This window comes from Temnothorax longispinosus, chromosome 4 (genome assembly GCF_030848805.1).
Source record: "Temnothorax longispinosus isolate EJ_2023e chromosome 4, Tlon_JGU_v1, whole genome shotgun sequence".
Lineage (NCBI taxonomy): Eukaryota > Metazoa > Arthropoda > Insecta > Hymenoptera > Formicidae > Temnothorax > Temnothorax longispinosus.
Window position 1 is genome coordinate 7,248,056 of NC_092361.1, and position 20,872 is coordinate 7,268,927.

Sequence of the window (20,872 nt, forward strand, 5' to 3'; positions counted from 1 at the left end):
CGTCATTACTGCCGCGGAACGTCGCGTCGTTCTGTTTTTTTTTTCCACGTCACGCATTGTACGGTATTCCACTATTCCGCCATACGTTCCATATCTCCTGCTAATCGCGGTACTAAGTTCCACCAAGCTCCTCGCCGCGATCTAACGATTGACGCGATTGACGAACAAAAGTTGACGATTGTAGCCGACGCCGCGACGGAATTTACTTGGTCGGCTAGAGAATTCGTCGGAGAAATTTGAGGGTTATTCTCGCCTAGTATTCTCGCTATAAGCCAAGTTTGTGGGACGCAAGAGATATGTCTTGGCGATACGCGTAATTACGTGTGATATATACATATATTATAGAATGCAGAAAATTGTAACGAGCACAATTGGAATGTGGTAGATGCAGGATGTGAGAATTTCGAGACTAATTATACTTTTCTCATTCTTGATATAAACGAAATTTGTCGAATATGGAATACAGGAATGTTTAGATGTCGCCGACTATTCCTTCGATAAACAAATTTTGCGAATCGCATAGGCGCGAATCTCGCGCGAAACGAAAGCGAGCTTGCGCAACTTGTGACAAATAAAACTTGGAATATTATATGCGTTGAAGGAATTTGTGTAATGTACATTAGTTTGTGCGTGGTATGAAGGAAAATGCTAAAGTGCCATCGAGAATTATTGCCGGGCTATTACGCGACTACTTTCGTACGAAGAATAATTCAGATCTTTCACCAACGAGGTCATGCAGCGTGGGATGTTAATCGAAGTATTAATTACTCTCACTCTCTCACCGCTGATGCAGAGACAAAATAAACTTAATAAACTGATCGATCGACACCACACCGTGGTGTCGCTTCCTCCGCGGACGGATCGACAAAAATAATTAACGTCCAAGATCAAAAGACTTTTCTCTTCGTTCGAAGAAAAGAAAGGAGCGACGTTGTCTTGATTTAGACGCTACGTTGATTAACGAGCTACTGTTGGCGGGTGAACAATCCGACGCTTGGCGAATTCTGCTTCGCAATGATAGGAAGAGCCGACATCGAAGGATCAAAAAGCGACGTCGCTATGAACGCATGGCCGCCACAAGCCAGTTATCCCTGTGGTAACTTTTCTGACACCTCTTGCTGAAAACTCTTCAAGCCAAAAGGATCGATAGGCCGTGCTTTCGCAGTCTCTATGCGTACTGAACATCGAGATCAAGCCAGCTTTTGCCCTTTTGCTCTACGCGAGGTTTCTGTCCTCGCTGAGCTGGCCTTAGGACGAGCAGTTTTTCCTATGCGTTATGTGTTATGCGTTATCGCAACGCGTGACGTAACATAACGGCACACGTTTCACTTGATTATTGTCCGCCGTGATTCGACCGTCATCTCTTACAATTAACATCGTTCCGTTTCACAACAATATTCGCAAACGGAGAGAAGAGAAGAGAACGGAGAGCCAAAGGCGAAGAATCGATTCCAGAAGCTGCAGAAAACTCGCGTCACCACACACAAAAAAGGAAGAAGAATTTTATATGTATTAATATATTGTATATAATATATAATAGCGGAGATGAACGAGATGCGGCACGTTTTGACAGGTCTAAAGACTCCCGCGAAGAGTTCGACCTTGAGCAGTGGCATCGCGAGTGCTGCAACGGCAACGTGGTACGATGTCCCGATGCCGATTATCGTACACTGTCATGAGTTCCACGAGGAGGCGGAACGCCAAGACAAGAGCGACAAGAACGACGAAACGAGGAAGAACCGTAAAAGACCCTCCGAGGACGAGATGGGAATGAGACTCGTCAAGGAAAATACGACGGCCAAGTTCTTGGGGAGAGAGAGTCCTACGAGAGTCTGGTCGTCGAAAGACGCGACGTCGAGTCGACCTGGAGGCCTCTCCCTGTCTCTCGACAGCGTTGGCGAGGTGTCGCGGAGCGAAACCTCACGAGCGGAGACCGTCGCCGTCGCCGTCGCCGTCGCGAGTAGATCGAGTCGAGTCTGTGTCTCGGACAATCTCCAAGTGAATCCCGCCGAGTCTCGCGTGAACAACAGGACTCGGGATGAGAAGAGACACAGTACTACGATGGAACTGAACGCCACTACGACACTGAAAACGGACGCCGATGGAGTGCCAACGATCAGTTTCAGCTTTCTACGCGCCGGTGAGAATTTTCACGAGAACGACGACGAGAACGGCGACGAGATTGTTATTCTGGAGGTCGACACGAGCGATCAAGCTGACTTGTCGGGAAATCAGTTGTACGACTTTCCTAAGAGCGCCATTCTAGAAAGTAGTCGAGCTTCCTTGAAACGACCCGGTCGTGATAAGGACCAAATAATTTCGGGCGAATCCTCGTTGCCGGCAGCTCGTCAGGATCCTTACGACCGCGACATGCCGAAACTAATGTGCAAGGACGTATCTTGGAACGAATCGCGAGAGGAAGACGTGCCGACGATCTCTAATACCGATCTCGAAAACAATCAGGAAAACTACCAAGTCGCAAACGCAATAGTTTCGCCTGAAAAGAAGAACCAACAACGAGACCGGATGAAACGTTCCACCAGATCGCTCAAATCTGGCAGAAGAAGCTACGGCGCGTCGGACAGCGACGGTTACGACGCCGGCATAGCGTCGATGTCGGGTTCGTACTCGGACCCCGAGTGCCCGCATGGCGCCAGCGGCGAGGAGGCAGCGTTGTCGGAGAGCGGCGGTTCGGACCGCGGCAAACGGCTGAGGTTGCAGAAGCGACGACTGGGCAAGGCTTGGGGCAGGATGCGTAGCTGGTTGCGAGAAGAAAAGACGAGGATCGGCCAGGTGGTCAACAGGCACGCCAAGTTGCAAGCGGTCGGCGCGCTCAATTCTGAGGTAGTGTCGAAAAATTGAAAGAGAAAAGAAAAGATAAGAAATCTTGGCGCGGCTAACAATAAGTAAACTAGTAAACGTTAGTTAAAGTCGATCGAAAGTAAAGATTATTGATAAAACTATAGAAAACTGCGCGCCCGTACTTTGTTTTCAGAAATGTTAATTTGAATCCCATCCGCGGGGCTGATTCTCGATCTGATTTTCCAAGATGATATTAAACGTGTGTATATCTTTGTAGCATTGTAAAGACCGTACCGTAACAGATAAAGTAATAGACGAAAAGAATCAGCCGAGCTGCTTAAATCGTTAGTCAGTCAGTCAGTCAGTTTTAACCGAGGTTTTAACTAATGTTTATGGTCACGCTGCTCGATATGAAATTCAGAGCGTGAAATTCGCGGTTGAGAAGCGCGAAATTTATAATTTATATAACTCATCACTTTAAATACGACGTTTACACTGGACCTTGTAAATTATGAACTTGTTTTGCTCTCGATTTAATTTCTTCACACATTTTTCCAAGGATCCTACACTCGATCGTGCAAACAAGCCGACGTAATTAAGTTAAATAACGTGATACGAGTTTTTAAGATTTCCGACTTGACGATACCTCGAACATGCATTGTTATAACAGTTAAAACGGAGAAAATGCACGGGTTACCTATAATTCTCGCGATTGATAATTTCGCGCGCAAAAGCGATGAGTTTTCTAGCTTGCACCACGTTCCCCCCGGGGGGAAACGCCTTCATTTTACTTGGACCGATGTTTTATCGAGGAAAATTCTCGCGTCAAGGTGCGAAGCAATCGTGCCACTCCCGTGGAAACATCTAAGAGCAAGCAGCGTGGCTTCTACGATCTGACGCGGGCTCACACCCAGGAGTCTGGCTCGATCACCAGGGTGGAGGAGTTTGGTCTGTCGTCGGTGTCGGAGGAGGTGAACGTTTCCGATGATATCGAGAGGCCAACGTCAGCATCGCCCGATTCGGGAAACACATCGGCGAACGACGCGAGAAGATTGCGCGGCAACCTGCGAAGAAAGACGGCTAGTTCGGACGATATTTTGGAGAACAATAGGACGAGGTTGCAGCTGCCAGGGTCTTTTAGCATGGATAAGCTATGCTCGCGGGTAACGGAGAACGACGAGATGAAGGTGACGACGGCGACGGCGACGGCGCCAACACCAGTAGTGACGATGGCAATGGCGGGGACCAGTGGTGATGCCGAAGCGTCGAGGGACTACGGTGGGAAAAGTGGTCTGATTAAGAGGAGAATGCTCGGGTCAATCAGAGGGTTAATGGCCTCGACTCATCTGTTGCAGACCTACGAGTCCGACGAGGTATTTTGCGCTCCTGTTGTTTCTTTCTCTCATTACCAGGATCACTGACACGTTTGTGCGGTTGTTGTACACTTGCGTACCCTACGACCGAACGTGATGCTCTTGAAAGCTAGAAAGAAATGGAAAGATAAATGCGAATGAACAAACAATAAAAGTCCAAAACGAGTGATTGTAACGTAACGCGAAAATGTATCTCAAAAGATGTACCTCTTATACATATATAGTTTTTAAATGTTTGCGTTATACGATTGTGCATACATTAATATGTTGGTTACATCTGTCCAAGACGAAGGAATCTCTTACGAAGAAAAAAGTTTTCTTCGTAAGTCGCAAATGTTTGACATGTTTACCGGTCACAGCAGTGTGTGTGAAGCTAGCGTCTCATTTTGCGGAAACTCACAAATTATTGAGAGTTCTGACTTTCTTTTCAATAGTTCTAGAGTTCCTGCTAGTTTAAACAAATAGTTCTGGCTTTTAAAGCCAAAAAACGCGTCAGTACAAACTGAGACGCTAGGTTCACGCAGCGTCTCACTTTGTCCTACACAAGTTCCACTACTGTATCTCATCAGATTTTGCGAGATCTATAGTTCTATAACAGTTCTATAAAGAGTTCTGCCATATAAAAGCAAAAAAATTAATTATAAAGTACTAAAAAAAATTACAATGTAACGAGTATACCGAGTTGAGACGCCAGTTGAAATCTCGGAGTTCCAATTTATGTAAAATATTTTTCGAGTAGTTCTGAGCATATTGAAGCATTTCTTAAAGAGTTCCGAGCGTTAGAATATTTGTGTTATATTTTAAAAAATTAATATTAACCGAAAAGTAATCATGACGGAAAACGATGAAACGTTAAGCGAAATCTCGGAGTTCCGGTTTATATAAAATATTTTTCGAGTAGTTCTGAACATATAGAAGCATTTTCCAAAGAGTTCCGGGCATTGGCATTGTTGTATAATTTGTAAATAAATTAATAACACTCGAAAGTCAGGAATTTATCGAAAATAGGTGAGACGCTGGCCGTATTTCGACAGTTCTGCGAGTTTTATTATAATTTTCGTACAGTTCTGAACGTGTTCTAACGTTTTCTAAAGAGTTCTGGCGATAAACATTATTTAATCATTTTTTAAATAATTTTTATCGCCCGAGAAAGACGCATTTACGGGTATATGAGTGAGACGCTGTAGGAAATCTCGGAGTTCTGGCTTATATAAAATATTTTTCGTATAGTTCTGAACATATAAAAGCAATTTCTAAAGAGTTCCGGGCATTGGCATTGTTGTATAATTTGTAAATAAATTAATAACACTCGAAAGTCAGGAATTCATCGAAAATAGGTGAGACGCTGGCCGTATTTCGACTTCTCTGCGAATTTTATTATAATTTTCGTACAGTTCTGAACGTGTTCTAACGTTTTCTAAAGAGTTCTGGCGATAAACATTATTTAATCATTTTTTAAATAATTTTTATCGCTCGAGAAAGACGCATTTACGTGTATATGAGTGAGACGCTGTAGGAAATCTCGGAGTTCTGGCTTATATAAAATATTTTTCGAATAGTTCTGAACATATAAAAGCAATTTCTAAAGAGTTCCGGGCGTTGGCAATGTTGTAAAATTTTTAAATAAATTAATAACGCTCGAAAGTCAGGAATTTATCGAAAATAGGTGAGACGCTGGCCGTATTTCGACAGTTCTGCGAGTTTTATTATAATTTTCGTACAGTTCTGAACGTGTTCTAACGTTTTCTAAAGAGTTCTGGCGATAAACATTATTTAATCATTTTTTAAATAATTTTTATCGCCCGAGAAAGACGCATTTATGGGTATATGGATGAGACGCTGTAGGAATAAATCTCGGAGTTCTGGCTTATATAAAATATTTTTCGTATAGTTCTGAACATATAGAATGATTAAATAATGTTTATCGCCAGAACTCTTTAGAAAACGTTAGAACACGTTCAGAACTGTACGAAAATTATAATAAAACTCGCAGAACTGTCGAAATACGGCCAGCGTCTCACCTATTTTCGATAAATTCCTGACTTTCGAGCGTTATTAATTTATTTAAAAATTTTACAACATTGCCAACGCCCGGAACTCTTTAGAAATTGCTTTTATATGTTCAGAACTATACGAAAAATATTTTATATAAGCCAGAACTCCGAGATTTCCTACAGCGTCTCACTCATATACTCGTAAATGCGTCTTTCTCGGGCGATAAAAATTATTTTAAAAATGATTAAATAATGTTTATCGCCAGAACTCTTTAGAAAACGTTAGAACACGTTCAGAACTGTACGAAAATTATAATAAAATTCGCAGAGAAGTCGAAATACGGCCAGCGTCTCACCTATTTTCGATGAATTCCTGACTTTCGAGTGTTATTAATTTATTTACAAATTATACAACAATGCCAATGCCCGGAACTCTTTAGAAATTGCTTTTATATGTTCAGAACTATACGAAAAATATTTTATATAAGCCAGAACTCCGAGATTTCCTACAGCGTCTCACTCATATACTCGTAAATGCGTCTTTCTCGGGCGATAAAAATTATTTTAAAAATGATTAAATAATGTTTATCGCCAGAACTCTTTAGAAAACGTTAGAACACGTTCAGAACTGTACGAAAATTATAATAAAACTCGCAGAACTGTCGAAATACGGCCAGCGTTTCACCTATTTTCGATAAATTCCTGACTTTCGAGTGTTATTAATTTATTTACAAATTATACAACAATGCCAATGCCCGGAACTCTTTGGAAAATGCTTCTATATGTTCAGAACTACTCGAAAAATATTTTATATAAACCGGAACTCCGAGATTTCGCTTAGCGTTTCATCGTTTTCCGTCATGATTACTTTTCGGTTAATATTAATTTTTTAAAATATAACACAAATATTCTAACGCTCGGAACTCTTTAAGAAATGCTTCAATATGCTCAGAACTACTCGAAAAATATTTTACATAAATCGGAACTCCGAGATTTCAACTGGCGTCTCAACTCGGTATACTCGTTACATTGTAATTTTTTTTAGTACTTTATAATTAATTTTTTTGCTTTTATATGGCAGAACTCTTTATAGAACTGTTATAGAACTATAGATCTCGCAAAATCTGATGAGATACAGTAGTGGAACTTGTGTAGGACAAAGTGAGACGCTGCGTGAACCTAGCGTCTCAGTTTGTACTGACGCGTTTTTTGGCTTTAAAAGCCAGAACTATTTGTTTAAACTAGCAGGAACTCTAGAACTATTGAAAAGGAAGTCAGAACTCTCCATAATTTGTGAGTTTCCGCAAAATGAGACGCTAGCTTCACACACACGTCACAGCACGTTCGTCACTGGATATCTAAATGATATTGACACGTTTCCACGAATATTTTACAGCAAATACAAAGTAGCAATTTCGGCGAGACTTTAAGAGGAGGTGCACGCGCGATAAATCAGCGACACGAGGCATAGAAATCAATGTTTGCGCGCTTTTTCGTAACGCGTTTCGCTTTTACGAGAAGCTTTTCGGATGCTGCTCTCGCAGCGATGACGTCATTTTTATCGAAAATCATTTTCACCATAACAGACTTTTTTAGCGCGTTTAGAATGCTTTTCGTTCATCTATCAAGTCATCGTTACGTGATTTACGCGGATTTGTCATGCATGGAAAAATTTTTTCTTCCATTTTGTGAAATCCTGATTCTTAATTATCTCTGTGATGTACCAAAAGATTTATTCATCAAACACGTTTGTCGAAAGATTTGATATTTTCTTGATAAATCCTTACTGAAATTTTTCAGTTAGAATTTATCTGTAGACGTAAAATGTAAATCTTGCATGTAAAATCTATAAAAATATAAAACTCGATATAAAAACTAAGAAATATAAATCTTGAGAAATATAGGTTAATGTTAATAATTAATTTACAAATCGTCAGTATCGAAAATGTCGTTTGTCGTTTTCCAATTCTGCTTTCCCCGAGTTGAAATTTTACTTGGCCGCTTGTCCGATCGAGAGATTTATCGATTGTCCAAGAGAAATGGCGCTAAGCGGCCAGGTACGAGCATGCCTTGAAGCATCGCAAGAGCAAAGTATGGAAAGTGTGGGAAAGTTACGCGGAGAAAATAGCCGACTTTGTTTCACAACCACACACACACACACACACACACACACACACACACACACACACACACACACACACACACACACACACACACACACACACACACACGCACGCACGCACGCACGCACACAAGCGCGCGCAAGTGCGCACATGCACGATGCACAAGGCTTGACCGCCTTCCCTATACGTGTTTTCATATGTGTCCTGAAAATCATATGCACGTGTAAGCGTATTTAGAGACTGTTACATTCAACCACGAATTTTTCGATAGCGTGGCACAGGAGTCGATGAGTTTCTCCGTGCACTTTTTTAGACAATATGAAAATACATATATGTATACGTGTGACGTATAATTCGTTCACGAACGCTGTGAACAAAATTATCAGTTGAAAGCGAAATAAACATACTGTGACGCTCGCTTCTTGCATTTAGAAATATCTCGAGCAATTTTATTACCAGCGTCACACAGCTGTCATCGAGCAGCATCGATCGATATACGACAATTGTTGCCACGGTCAATAATTTTCATTAAGGTCTGTCGAACGTTGAACGCAAATTCTGTTTTGCTTACGATCCATTAAGTATTTTAGCCTCAATTGAACGTAAAATCTCTGCTCCGTGCCCTATAAGATAATCTGCGCAAACTAATTGTTGCGTAGGATTCGGGTGAAATGCATTTTTGTCTGTATTTTATCGCGTGCATTTCTGATTGTGTACTTGTGGTATTATTACAAAATTAGGGCGTGACAATTTAACAGGTTGATGATGACTCGCGACTCACAATCAGAAAGAACAAAGAAACGCTCGTGACGATGAAAGTTCCTTTGTTTAACGATAAATATGTATAGATGAATGTGCTCCAATATGACGAGATAAAAGGCAAGCCCCTCGGAAATTCGGGGGAATTCGCACGCGTTGTCTCGCATTAACGCAGTTGAAGATGCGATCGAGGAGAGTAAGAGATGAATTCGCATTGAGCGACTGGCACGTTCGCATTAATACGAGCGGTTGGCTTTACAATTGTGCCGTATATTTTTTCTTTTTTTTTTCGACCGGACTTTCTCGTATTAACGCGTTTAAAATGAGTTGGACGCGCGAATAAATCAATTTTTATTAAATTGGCCAATAAAAGTGAGCCAAGTGAGCCAACGTGCGAGCACTTTAATTTATAGTTACATAATACATAATACGCTTCAATTTATAGTTACATGTATTACCATACATATATCATGATTATTTCGGGAATGCTAGATCGCTTATGTGCTCTTCTACTTTATTCACGTAAAGTGCGCTGTAATAGATTCGATGGCGACTGGTCATTGACCTGTCCATTGCGAGACGAGGCGAGTGGAAATAAACCACCTGTTGCAAGTGCACGCCCGTTTGTCGTCATCGACAAACCTACTATAATCGACTGTATCGATTAACCTTTTAGCCGTCCGAATTGGTAATAGTTACACCAACTCATTTTATCTCGACCGTTACCGTTACCCAGTGGTGTGAATGCACACAATCGCATCCGCTATACGAGCACGCGCTATTTGTCCACGAGATATAACGGCATGTACTTATATACATATTTTTAAAGGAAAACAAGTATATTTGAAAAAAACGCGCTGAATTTACTAGGAATATATCTTAACTTTATAGCCGACTCATTTTCTAAGATTTTAAGACAGTGTGACTTTTTAACGTCTTGCATAACTTATACGCGCTATAATTGTGAGAGTATATATGCAGACACACGGATGACGGAAATGTAATATTCTTATACCGGTTAATTCCTCTACTACTACTACTACTGCTACTGCTACTACTACTACTACTACTATTACCATTTATCAGTAAAGATATTACGTAATATGATTGCACATTATGATCAAATGACGGGTTTGCATTGATGACTATCCCTTTCTCGCCTAGAAATATTTTGCCGAGCAAAAAATCGGTACTTGACAAAACTGGCGAATTATAATGAAATTCCGTGTTTGAAATTGATTTAGATATTATTTTGCCTTTTATTTTTACGGCGTAAATATTTATTGACGCTAAAAATTTGTATAATTTATTTTCACTGCTTGAGTTGTGAATCGCATCTTTGACGACTACGCTTTAAAATTTGAAATTCTTAAAATACGTTAAATATGTCAATAGTCTGCATCAGAACTGCTGACATAGAGACTAATTTATTTAACTGACAATTATCAATCGTATTTAACACGCCATGCTCCAATAGCTCCGTAGAAAGGTGGTTTTCCATTATTGGCGTCGAACTAAATCTTATTTGAGCGAACGTACCAATGAATACTCGACAAACTTGCGATGACTATATGTATATATCGACAGTTTTGTTTTCTTCCGCTATAGTTCTATGTTATGTACATACATTTGATATGTATATATGTATATACGTGTGTGTGTGTGTGTGTGTGTGTGTGTGTGTGTGTGTGTGTGTGTGTGTGTGTGTGTATATATATATATATATATATATATATATATAAACTTATCGTATCTTTGTATATACGCATCTAGCTAATTAACACGCAACTCTTTTGACTTTCCTCAAAGCCTAGCGAGTCAACGCTTGCTTTCACCGAGTGCCGCGGGCGATGATTAAGCTTTAATTCGAATCAAGTGTCAGTCACCTTAGCGCGGCAAACGAAAAGAAGTGCGATATCCGATAGCCGCGGGAACGTTTATCGTGCACAAACAAACACCTTTCCATTATAAGCTAGTGTTTTACGATTTTATCATTCCTGCAGCTTCCGGGAGTCTTGGAGAAGAGAAGCTTCCTTTCTCCATAAAATATGGCAATGTTATCCAAGTTGAAAACGGTGCGCCCGTTAAGATACAAAAGGATTTAATAATGAGAAAATGAAGAGAAAGAAATTTACGCGTACAAACAATGTCCATACACATGTATTATACATATCAAAAAATTGTGTATATATATATATTTTTTTTTTTAATTCTCTCGTATAGTATACATTCTTGGATAAAAAAGAGATAGAAATGTTTTGCTTTATATATGTATATATAAGTCTGTGCATAGCTGCAGGATGTATTTTGTAAACAAAATAGAGTCAAATTAATACCGTTCGTGCAAAAATACCGTTTATGATAGTCACATGCGACAAATATTTGAAGAAGCTAAGCAAAGGTATAACAGCGACAAATCAAACAATTGGATGATAACCGATAGATACATGTACACTGACCGGCAGGAATGCCTGGACATTTTGATACGTATATGACATATATGTACATGTATTTGTATATGTATTATGTCCAGGCATTCCTGCCGGTAGAGTGTACATCGATCCTTTATGACTAGAACAATTTCCGTTGTAGGAGAAGAACAGCGTAAGCGTGAGAAAAATAATGGTATCTGTCTTTACAAGACAGTGGTAATGTTGCATACAATCAGCCCGTGACGCGGGTTACCGCTATCTTATGCTTTCCCCTCGAGAATCAAGTGTATTCGAGTTAGGCATAAAACCAAACAAATCATAGTATAGATTTTTATCTCTTGAAGACGAAATGATAATCTTAAAAGATATCGAACTTTCAAAGATCCACAAGACTTGTCTACGAGAATGATAAAATATATAATTCTGTTATCGCTATATATTCATAATTAAACTGTATCAAATTTGCGATAACTCGGTGCAAATTGATATTTACTCTGTATTAATTGTCTTTCTTTTACTATCGAATTTTTCCAAGTAACACTTTGCGCTTTCCCCCTCTCTTTCTCCTCCTCCCCCTCCCCATCTCTCTCCCTCTCCCTCCCTCCCTCCCTCCCTTCCTCCCTCCCTTCCTCTCTTTCTCTCTCTCTCTCCCCCCCTCCCTCCCTCCCTCTCTCCCTCTCTCCCTCCCTTCCTCCCTCTCCCTCTCTCTCCCTCTCTCTCCGAATTTTATCGTACGTAATAGAAATTCTCCTTTTGAATTTTAATACGACGCAGAGCTTTCTACTGTGATGATATTTAATGACGTTATAAAGAAATTTTATGGCGATAACGCTGAATATGAAATGTATATCAACTTGATATTATTAGGTTTATCGCGAAAGAGAAATATCTAGATCTAGAATATAGCGAAGCGGAACGTTTTTGTAAAATCCTCTTCCTATACTTTCTTGCTTCCCTTTTTTATGCCATCAAGTATGCCAGTCTCATGGTTGCGCAACTTTTTAATTGCCTTGTTGTCACGTGCAGGGAGGACAAGGTGGCTTCGAGGACGTGCGAAGGTACGTCAAACAAGGAGGCGATTTTTGCAAGGAACTGGCATCGATTCTTCACGAAAGGTACTTAAACTTGTTTCCTTTCCATCGTTCGTCATTTGCGCGGGCGCGATTTTTCAATGGGGAAAATGCGAAAATATATGTTTCAGAGCCGAACTGGAAGCTACGTACGCGAAAGGGCTCAGCAAACTCAGTAGCAAGCTGACAAAGGCCTGCGCCAAGGATCAAGGTGACTGTCGGTTCTGTTCGGTACAAGAGGTTTTATGCCATTGCAATCATTGCATCCATTGCGTCGCGTCGGTTACTTGCATTCAATCAATAATAATACGTGATAATTGCAATTATATTTATTTAACAATGAGATGAATTACAATTAGAGTATCCAGAATATCTCTTTATATATAGCGAGAACTTGACTTGATTTAATAAGTATAGATAAGAGCATCGTAAAGTTTTTCTGCAAATATTATTGGAGAAATTCATTTCATACCCTACATATGTATATTACATTTATGTATATTGTAGATTCGATGCGAGTTTTACTCCGCCAAAGATATACATTATGCAATGTACCTATCATATATGTATAAGTGAGTTACCTGATTAGACCTTTATTTAGATTTAGATTTTGAAGTAAGAATCTTTGCTTTCCTTTATATTATTACTGCTCTCAGTTTATCAGGCCTACGAGGCCTCTATGAGGTTTATCTTTTCACTTTTCGAGCGTATAGCAAATAAGTATCCATCGATGAGAGAGCGCGGCGCGAGATTAGGCAAGATAGGCGGTGCCCATAGCAATATCATCTCCTCCAAGCACGGATCGCGATCTTCTCTTTCGTAATGCAGGTGGTAATAGCAACGGAGGTGTGAACGAGGCATGGAGGTGTGTCGGCGAGGAGATGGAGGCTGCGGCGGAAGCCCACCGACTATGGGGCATCGCGTTAAGCGAACAACTCGCCAAACCACTCAGAGTAAGTTAAGAGTGAGTCTCTTGTCAATAGTCAATATTATAAGGAGATGAAACGGTGCCTTTATAATCGTGATTTATAAAAACGAAGCTTGTGATGACCGTGAGGAAGAAACTGGACGCGCGCAACCGCGTCGACTTACGCAACGTCGCCGTCGCGTCGCGTTGCGAAACGATGATGATTGATTAAACAATTATTAAAATCGGAGATTGCGTGCGTGAGGAAAATTTACCCTGGCACGTTATCTCTCTCCTCTCTCTCTCTCTCTCTCTCTCTCGTCTCGTCTCTTACGAATTACATTGGCGAAAAGTGCGTATCGAATCGCAAATATTAAGGTGGCAATTTGGTATATGAGATTACATATTACTCCGCAGACAGATACGTTTCTAGACGACTAGACGAATTTTAAGCCGACTTTCTCTTAGCGAAAGCTCGAACCGAAAAGACGCACGAAGAACGGGGTTATTCGATGACCGTAGGACGTAGGTAGGACGTTACGAGGTTGCGTACATCTCCCGATGAAATGTTGAAAACCTCGAGAGAGTCGAGAGAGGAAAGGATTCGACCTCGTGATCGAGAAACGAAAGGCGATAACGCGTATATTGTCTCGTGTGCAGGTGGGCGTAGCTGAAACGCAGGGCCGGTCGAGGAAGAGCATCGAAAACTCGGTGGACAAGGCATCCAAGTCGCTTCAGGAATGGCGTGGGGTAACGGCGAAGAGCAAAAAGCAGAGCTTTGCGTGCGCGCGCGAGAATGAGAGGCTACAGGATCTGGCGCGGCTACAGACCATCGGTCAAAGCCAGCAGAGCAACAACAGGTCGTCGAGTCATCAAATGACGGAGAAGGAAGCGAGCAAACTGGAGGCTAGACGGAGGAAGGCCGAGGACTCGTCGCGCCGAGCGGACACCGAATTCTACACGGTCAGTGTGAGAGCTGAGAGGGCCAGGCTCGAGTACGAGAGCACGATGAGGAAGGGCGCGAAGCAGATGGAACTGCTCGAGGAGGAGCGACTGAGCGCCCTGAAGGACCTCGCCAACGTGTACTTGACGCACTTGCAGGCGCTCGCTCCGCGATTGCAGCAGGTATAATACGAATTAATCGATTAACCAGGGAGGGCCTGAGGGCCTGAGCCTGACAATGAGTATTATAATATTCAACGTCTCACTTTGAATATGTATGTATATTATACTTTCTCAGAGTGTCGATCGCTTGCTGACGCCTGTGCGTAGCTGTAACGTGTCGCAGGATCTAGAGATCCTGAAAAATCTCGTACGCCGAATGGACAATCACGATGTGACGAACGCGGAACAATTGCTGCCGGATTTCTACGCCGAGCACGTCACGCTGGCGATGAATCGCGAACGGCGAAAGCAGGCCTTGGTGAGGGTGCTGCATCTGATAAGACAAGATCTGGAGAGGGAAAGACGAGGTAGAGAAGGTCTGGAAACGTTACACCGAGCCTTTGTCAAGACTCCGGCGTTCGCGGCGGACGAGAGCACGCAAAACGTGACGGACAAGCTGCATCATGTACGCGTCTCCTTACACTTGCATTTATCGCCGTAATACTTATCTGACATAATTAGATAGGGAATTATTTCGCGCTAGTGAATAATTGTCACGCATATATGTTTTTGCAGATGCGCTCGATGTTGCTATACTTGGAGGCGGCTAGATATAAAGTCGGCGGTACGCTTGCCGAAGTGGAAGGTAGCAAACGGAGCAAACATCCCTTGTCGGAGCATATCTTGGTCTCGAGAGACAAGCAGGGTTTGCAACAAAGTGTTCTCAAGGTATAGTAGCGTGCCAGAGAAATTTATATGTAAATCAAGCTCGCGGAGTGCGCGGAACGATTATCGGGCGGAATTATATTATCGGACAAACGTACAAGTACAACAAACTACTTGCTCTAAACTTTTATGTACAAAATCATAAGCTCTCTCGATAAAATGAAGAAGACAACGCGTTCTCTCTCCTTGCAGATTCCTTCTTGGACAAAGAACGAATCTTTCGAGATTCAGGACAGTGATGACGAACTCGAGATGCATTTGACCAAGGATCAGAACGCCGAGACTCGCGATTGGGCTGATCGAACCGCCGGTGATGGCAATTCGGAGAATCCACCGGACGAGGATGATTTCAGCGATTTTGACGAGTTTAGCAGTCACTCAGAAGACAACAACAACCAGATTGATGGTACGGAAGTAGCGACGGCCAAGACTGAACGCACGGAGCAGTGTCGAGCGATCTATCAGTACTCCGCGAATCTGAACGACGAGCTCAGCCTCAGTCCGGGAGACCTGATAACCGTTCATCAGAAACAGCCAGACGGCTGGTGGATAGGCGAGTGCAGAGGCCGTACCGGCATATTCCCTGCCACTTACGTCCAAGTCATTCATTAGTAAACACGAATGATTTATTATCGATTTGCTTAGACTACACGTTTAAAGAATTTGAAAGAATTCCACATGACGCGATGACGATAGTATCCTCCTATAGGAGCTTCTTCCATCTGGCTTTGTTAAATCAAGTAAGAGTATTATAATGTGCCAATAGCGTTATACGCAACGATTACTTTGTACGCACAAATCGAGGGTATTTCAACCGCGAACTCGCTCAAGCCCTCAAGCTCGTATAAAAATTAATTGAGAATTAATACCATACCAAATAGTAGTTACCACACCACATCCGATACGTCTGGTGTCGACAAGGTCTGGCGGAAATATTTTAATCATGTCGTCACACTATTTGCGTTTTTACATACGTTTATATCATTCTTACTACTATACAATTAATATTTCTTTGTGTACCGTTCTGAAAAAGTCATCCGAGTTACACACGTATCTCGACTCCGAGTATTTTTACATTAATTCTGACAATGCATTTTAACTCATCGTGCGTATATATATTACCTATTTTTGTCAAGATATGCAATACATTATGTTTGAAAACTTAATTGCACGACCTGTCTTCCTGACAAGAATTCAAGTTACTTCCTTAGCATGAAATGTTGATACAAATTGTATTGATTTTTTGTTTACACTGATAAATTATGTTGTCATAATGACTATGATTACTTATTTGTGCACTTAACAATTTTATTCCTTAGAGCTGTCGCTATATTTCCGTCTTGGAAATATTACTTTTCAACCATGCTGTATACATATCTCATTTTTAACGCCAAGATTATCACATTATGTATGATAACGTTCTCTTTGTAATTTATTGAGGAATTGTGAGAGAATAATAAGTATAGTGGGCTCTCGAAATAATTTACGCGAAAGGATAAAAACGCGCGTGCAAGGGTAGACCGAGGCGAATCGGATTACTAATTAGCACAATAAAATAGCTCGTTTGAAAAAAAAACACTAACAAAAACTGTCTTAAAACTTATATTGATCCGATTCGCCTCGGTCTACTCTAAGTTATTTGATGGATAGTGTATCATTTTAAAGGAAGATTGTTAGTGAATTTGCCGAGGATCGGTGAAGGGATTACCGATTTCTGCTTAAAAAGTGTATAAGATGTACATGTAATTTTATATAGAGTATTATTAAAAGAAAGTTGTTTTGAATTTTGCGAGGTAAAAGAGTTACCGATTTCTGCTTAAAAAATGTGTAAGTTATTTAATAAATATCTACTAATAATTATGCATAAAAAAAACAGGCTTCCTCATAGAGGAAGCAATGTACAGGTTTCTACTTGCACACTTAAAAACTATAAGAAAGCAATGTGCACAAGTTTCCACTTGCACACTTAAAAACTATATGAGGAAGCAATGTACAAGTTATTTCTACTTGCACATTTAAAAACTATGAGGAAGCAATGTGCAAGTTTCTACTTGCACACTTTTTTGTATGTTTTTTGAATTAAGGAAACTAAATTCAAAGAAATCAAATTTCTTGCAAATAATAAATTTTTTGTTCAGTGTAGGTGTACATGATAAATGATATCAATATCGCTTTATTTTAGTCGTTAAACGGCTGTTTTTCCCGTATGTTTAGGCTTCGTTTTATGGCTGTTTGTTTATTGTCGAGGGAAAAGAGTAGTTTTCGGTCAATTTCGGAAGTGTTCTGAAACGATCTATAGTGATGTTTTATTGAAATATCTTTTTATTTGAAAATGGCATGCACAACAAAATTGGGTGTTTTCCTCGCCTCGATAGTAAGAATCCAATATGGCCGCGGTGACCATCCAGGAGCCTTAATACAGATTCGAATTAATCTATAATACCTCCGTGTAATGTCTCTTGCTTTCTGTAATTGCAAGCCGTTTTATCATAATTTGCCGTGTAGAAAAAGAATTTCTCATTGTTTCGTAAAATTATATACATTTCTTTTTTAAGAGGGGCTCTGATAGAGTCCCTCTATAAATCGGAGTCTGGGCCAACTTGCAATTTAAAATATAAGAGAGAAAGAAAAAGCGATATACATTCATATCGCTTTCTTTTTCTCTCTTATATCTCTTTCTCTTTCTGTTCCCTTGCTTTTGCCAAAAAATGGCAAACCAATCAAAAGTTGCTGTCGTATGGCCAGAGGCTTATTAGAGAGACTCTAGTTTACGAGATACAATTATTTAAACAATTGCAAAATGATGGAGCCTTGTCAATTTTCAAAATATCCTAAAACTGATTGCGGAACTCGATGCGGAATCGTTTATAGTTGATTGTATCAATGATTATCATTTTTGCATTCTTAAAGGTAAGTACGTGGGGACGATGGGTGGACATGCAAAATTTCGGAAAAAATAGTACCGTAATTTGTAAACTCGTATATTGTCAAGAACAGTCAAAATCCCGCAAGAAACGTGACAATGCACACCATTCTTCCATACACCCTTTACAAATATAGGAAGAAAATATCAAAAGATAAAAATGCGTCAAGTCATTACAATGTTAAATTTACGTGAAAATCCATGTGCATGGAAAATCCATGGAATCTTGACATTTTATTAGTCTCTTTTCTTCTCTCTCTTTCTGCGGTAACAAAAGTTCACGTTTTCACGCCAAACCGTGTACACGATATCGTTTTAAAACTTACAATAAACAACCGTTTCGGCCGAACATCAACCGATGACATACCCTGAGTTCCGTAAAAGGCACATTTTCTATAATCGCGCGCATTTTCTATAATCTATAGTAAACGTTACATATATTGTAAACAAATGCGCGCATATGCGCTTTACGGAACTCAGGGATAATATATATACGTAAGGTAAAGGTACCAATATATCTGGATAACCCGGACATGTACCTATATCTGGACATCTTTATTATTTATAAGTATAACGCGAATTCTCAAATCAAAGATAAAATTATTTTTTCTTGTAGTTCGAAACTTTAGTTAGTATCCAAACGTTTATTTCCATAAATTTATATTTTTTTAAAGGTATCCAGACATAGGTACGTATCCAGGTATTGGTACATTCACCTACTCTTAAGTGTCCGGGTATTGGTACTTTTACCTTAAGTGAATCTCGCGTATCATTAATGTATATTGTAAATGTGTAGGGTAGACCGGGGCACGTTGTCACACATTTGGTTCAATATTTTGTGTATTTTTTACATTCAATATTTAAGAGTACTTTGATATGCCAAAATTTCAAGTGAACCCTCAGCTTCAATTGGACAGTATCAAATTTTGTGTGATTGTTACTCTACAGTTGTTACATAATAATAAATAACGACAGGTCGCTTGTGACAACGTGCCCCGGTCACGGGGCACGTTGTCACATCAAATGTAATTGCATGCAAAATGTTATCCAAACTGTATTCAACGTAAATATCAATATATTATAGTGCGCTGCAATGTAAAAAAGTAAAATCCTTCACAGAAACATTTATTTTATTTAAAAAAATACAAAAAGCACGAAGTTTTCGTCTTAATCTAAATACAAAAATTCCACTCGAATGCGCAACTTATTGATACACATTTTTTCTTTTATAATCATGTCGGTGATTAAACATAAAATATTTTTACTCGTTATTGTCATCCGAAGATTCGCAATAGATTCCCATCAAATTTGTGACAACGTGCCCCGAGGGCATTTTTTTACTTCAAACAGCCTCATGGCCGACATGTTTGAGATATTCATAAGGTTAGGTATTGCACGCGGTAGGTAAAAGTACATACTTTAAGATAATATAAAGGTCTATTCTGAAAAAACATAAGCTTCATGTCCAGTACGTTGAATATTAGACAATAAAATTTTACTTACAGTCGCAAAAAACTTTCAAGTTGATTTTACGTCAACACGGCTGGAGCAATCTCAACACTGTAAACACACCAAAGATGAGCATACACTAACACGTTTTGGGAATGACGGGTGCTGCCCTGTGGTTATTAGTTTTTTAAATAAAGCCGACGTGACAACGTGCCCCGGTCTACCCTACTTGACGTCTTTTTACCTTTTTTGAAAATTACATTTACGTGATATCATTAACAAAACAATATTTTCATAAGCTCGAACTATTCAGTGTATCCGCTGTGATCTACTTTTCATTAAAAAGTACTCTTTCGTGAACTAAGCATCATATTACTGTAGGTACCAATAAATTCTAGATTTAGTAAAAACACGAGATAAATGCTATCATTTATCAAAACTCATTTGATCAAATAAGCTTAAAGATGCAATTAATTTATGGATTTAGTTTTAATTGTTATATACAAATTACCTAATGTTTAATTGAGAGGATCGTGGTGCCGGGAGTGGGTCAAATTAAGAAAAACACTCTTATTAATGACTATATATAAATGTATATTATAACTCTCCTTCAAGAACAACCGCTTCTTAACGCGGCCAGATCTCGTGTGTGCGCGTCGGGGCCTATTCGGCCCGCGCAGCATCGGTACACCCCCGAGGAGGGGAGAGTAGAGGAAGTAGAGAGATAAGAGCAGGGCGCTCCAGTATTCTCACACTCCCTCCCGACCGCTCTTAGTCTTTGATAGTTTTTAAGCTAGATCCTCGCCAAAAGCACGCCTCACGCCTTATCTTTCCGCTTACTTATTTCCTGTAAATGATTAAATATAAGTTACTAAACAAATGAAGATTTAGTATTCATAAGCTCGCCTACTAGATAGCTATGTAATTCAAAAGCAAGAGGCTTTGTAAACAAATCAGCCAATTGATCTTTAGATGCTATCCATTTAACCTTTACATGGTTTCTTTGAACACACTCTTTGACATAATGCTCTCTCACCTCAGTCATATGTCTTAATTTATTCCCACCATTAGTTTCAGCACTACTTCCCGCAGCTCTATTATCGCACCATAAAGTCATGGGGAAGAATGACTCAGTCAAAATTAACTTTAGTGAATTACTAATAGCCATCATCTCTTGACACGCCTCACTCATAGCGACATATTCTGCTTG

General features: G+C 40.1%; 1 protein-coding gene across 1 annotated transcript; it reads left to right on the plus strand.

Annotated features, from left to right (window-relative positions):
- Positions 1-1,108: 1,108 nt before the first annotated feature.
- On the plus strand, positions 1,109-17,074 carry Nost (Nostrin). Its single transcript, XM_071776485.1, has 9 exons — positions 1,109-2,844; positions 3,633-4,175; positions 12,510-12,598; positions 12,685-12,764; positions 13,382-13,506; positions 14,121-14,585; positions 14,701-15,030; positions 15,141-15,293; positions 15,483-17,074. Exons 1-9 carry the CDS (start codon positions 1,546-1,548, stop codon positions 15,900-15,902), a joined length of 3,504 nt encoding a protein of 1,167 aa, XP_071632586.1. The 5' UTR covers positions 1,109-1,545; the 3' UTR covers positions 15,903-17,074.
- Positions 17,075-20,872: the final 3,798 nt, after the last annotated feature.

Coding starts and splice junctions, on each gene's coding strand:
- Nost (XM_071776485.1), top strand. CDS start 1,546: ATGAACGAGATGCGGCACGTTTTGACAGGTCTAAAGACTCCCGCGAAG. Junction 12,599..12,684: donor GCATCGATTCTTCACGAAAG/GTACTTAAACTT, acceptor TATATGTTTCAG/AGCCGAACTGGAAGCTACGT. Junction 14,586..14,700: donor TCGCTCCGCGATTGCAGCAG/GTATAATACGAA, acceptor ATACTTTCTCAG/AGTGTCGATCGCTTGCTGAC.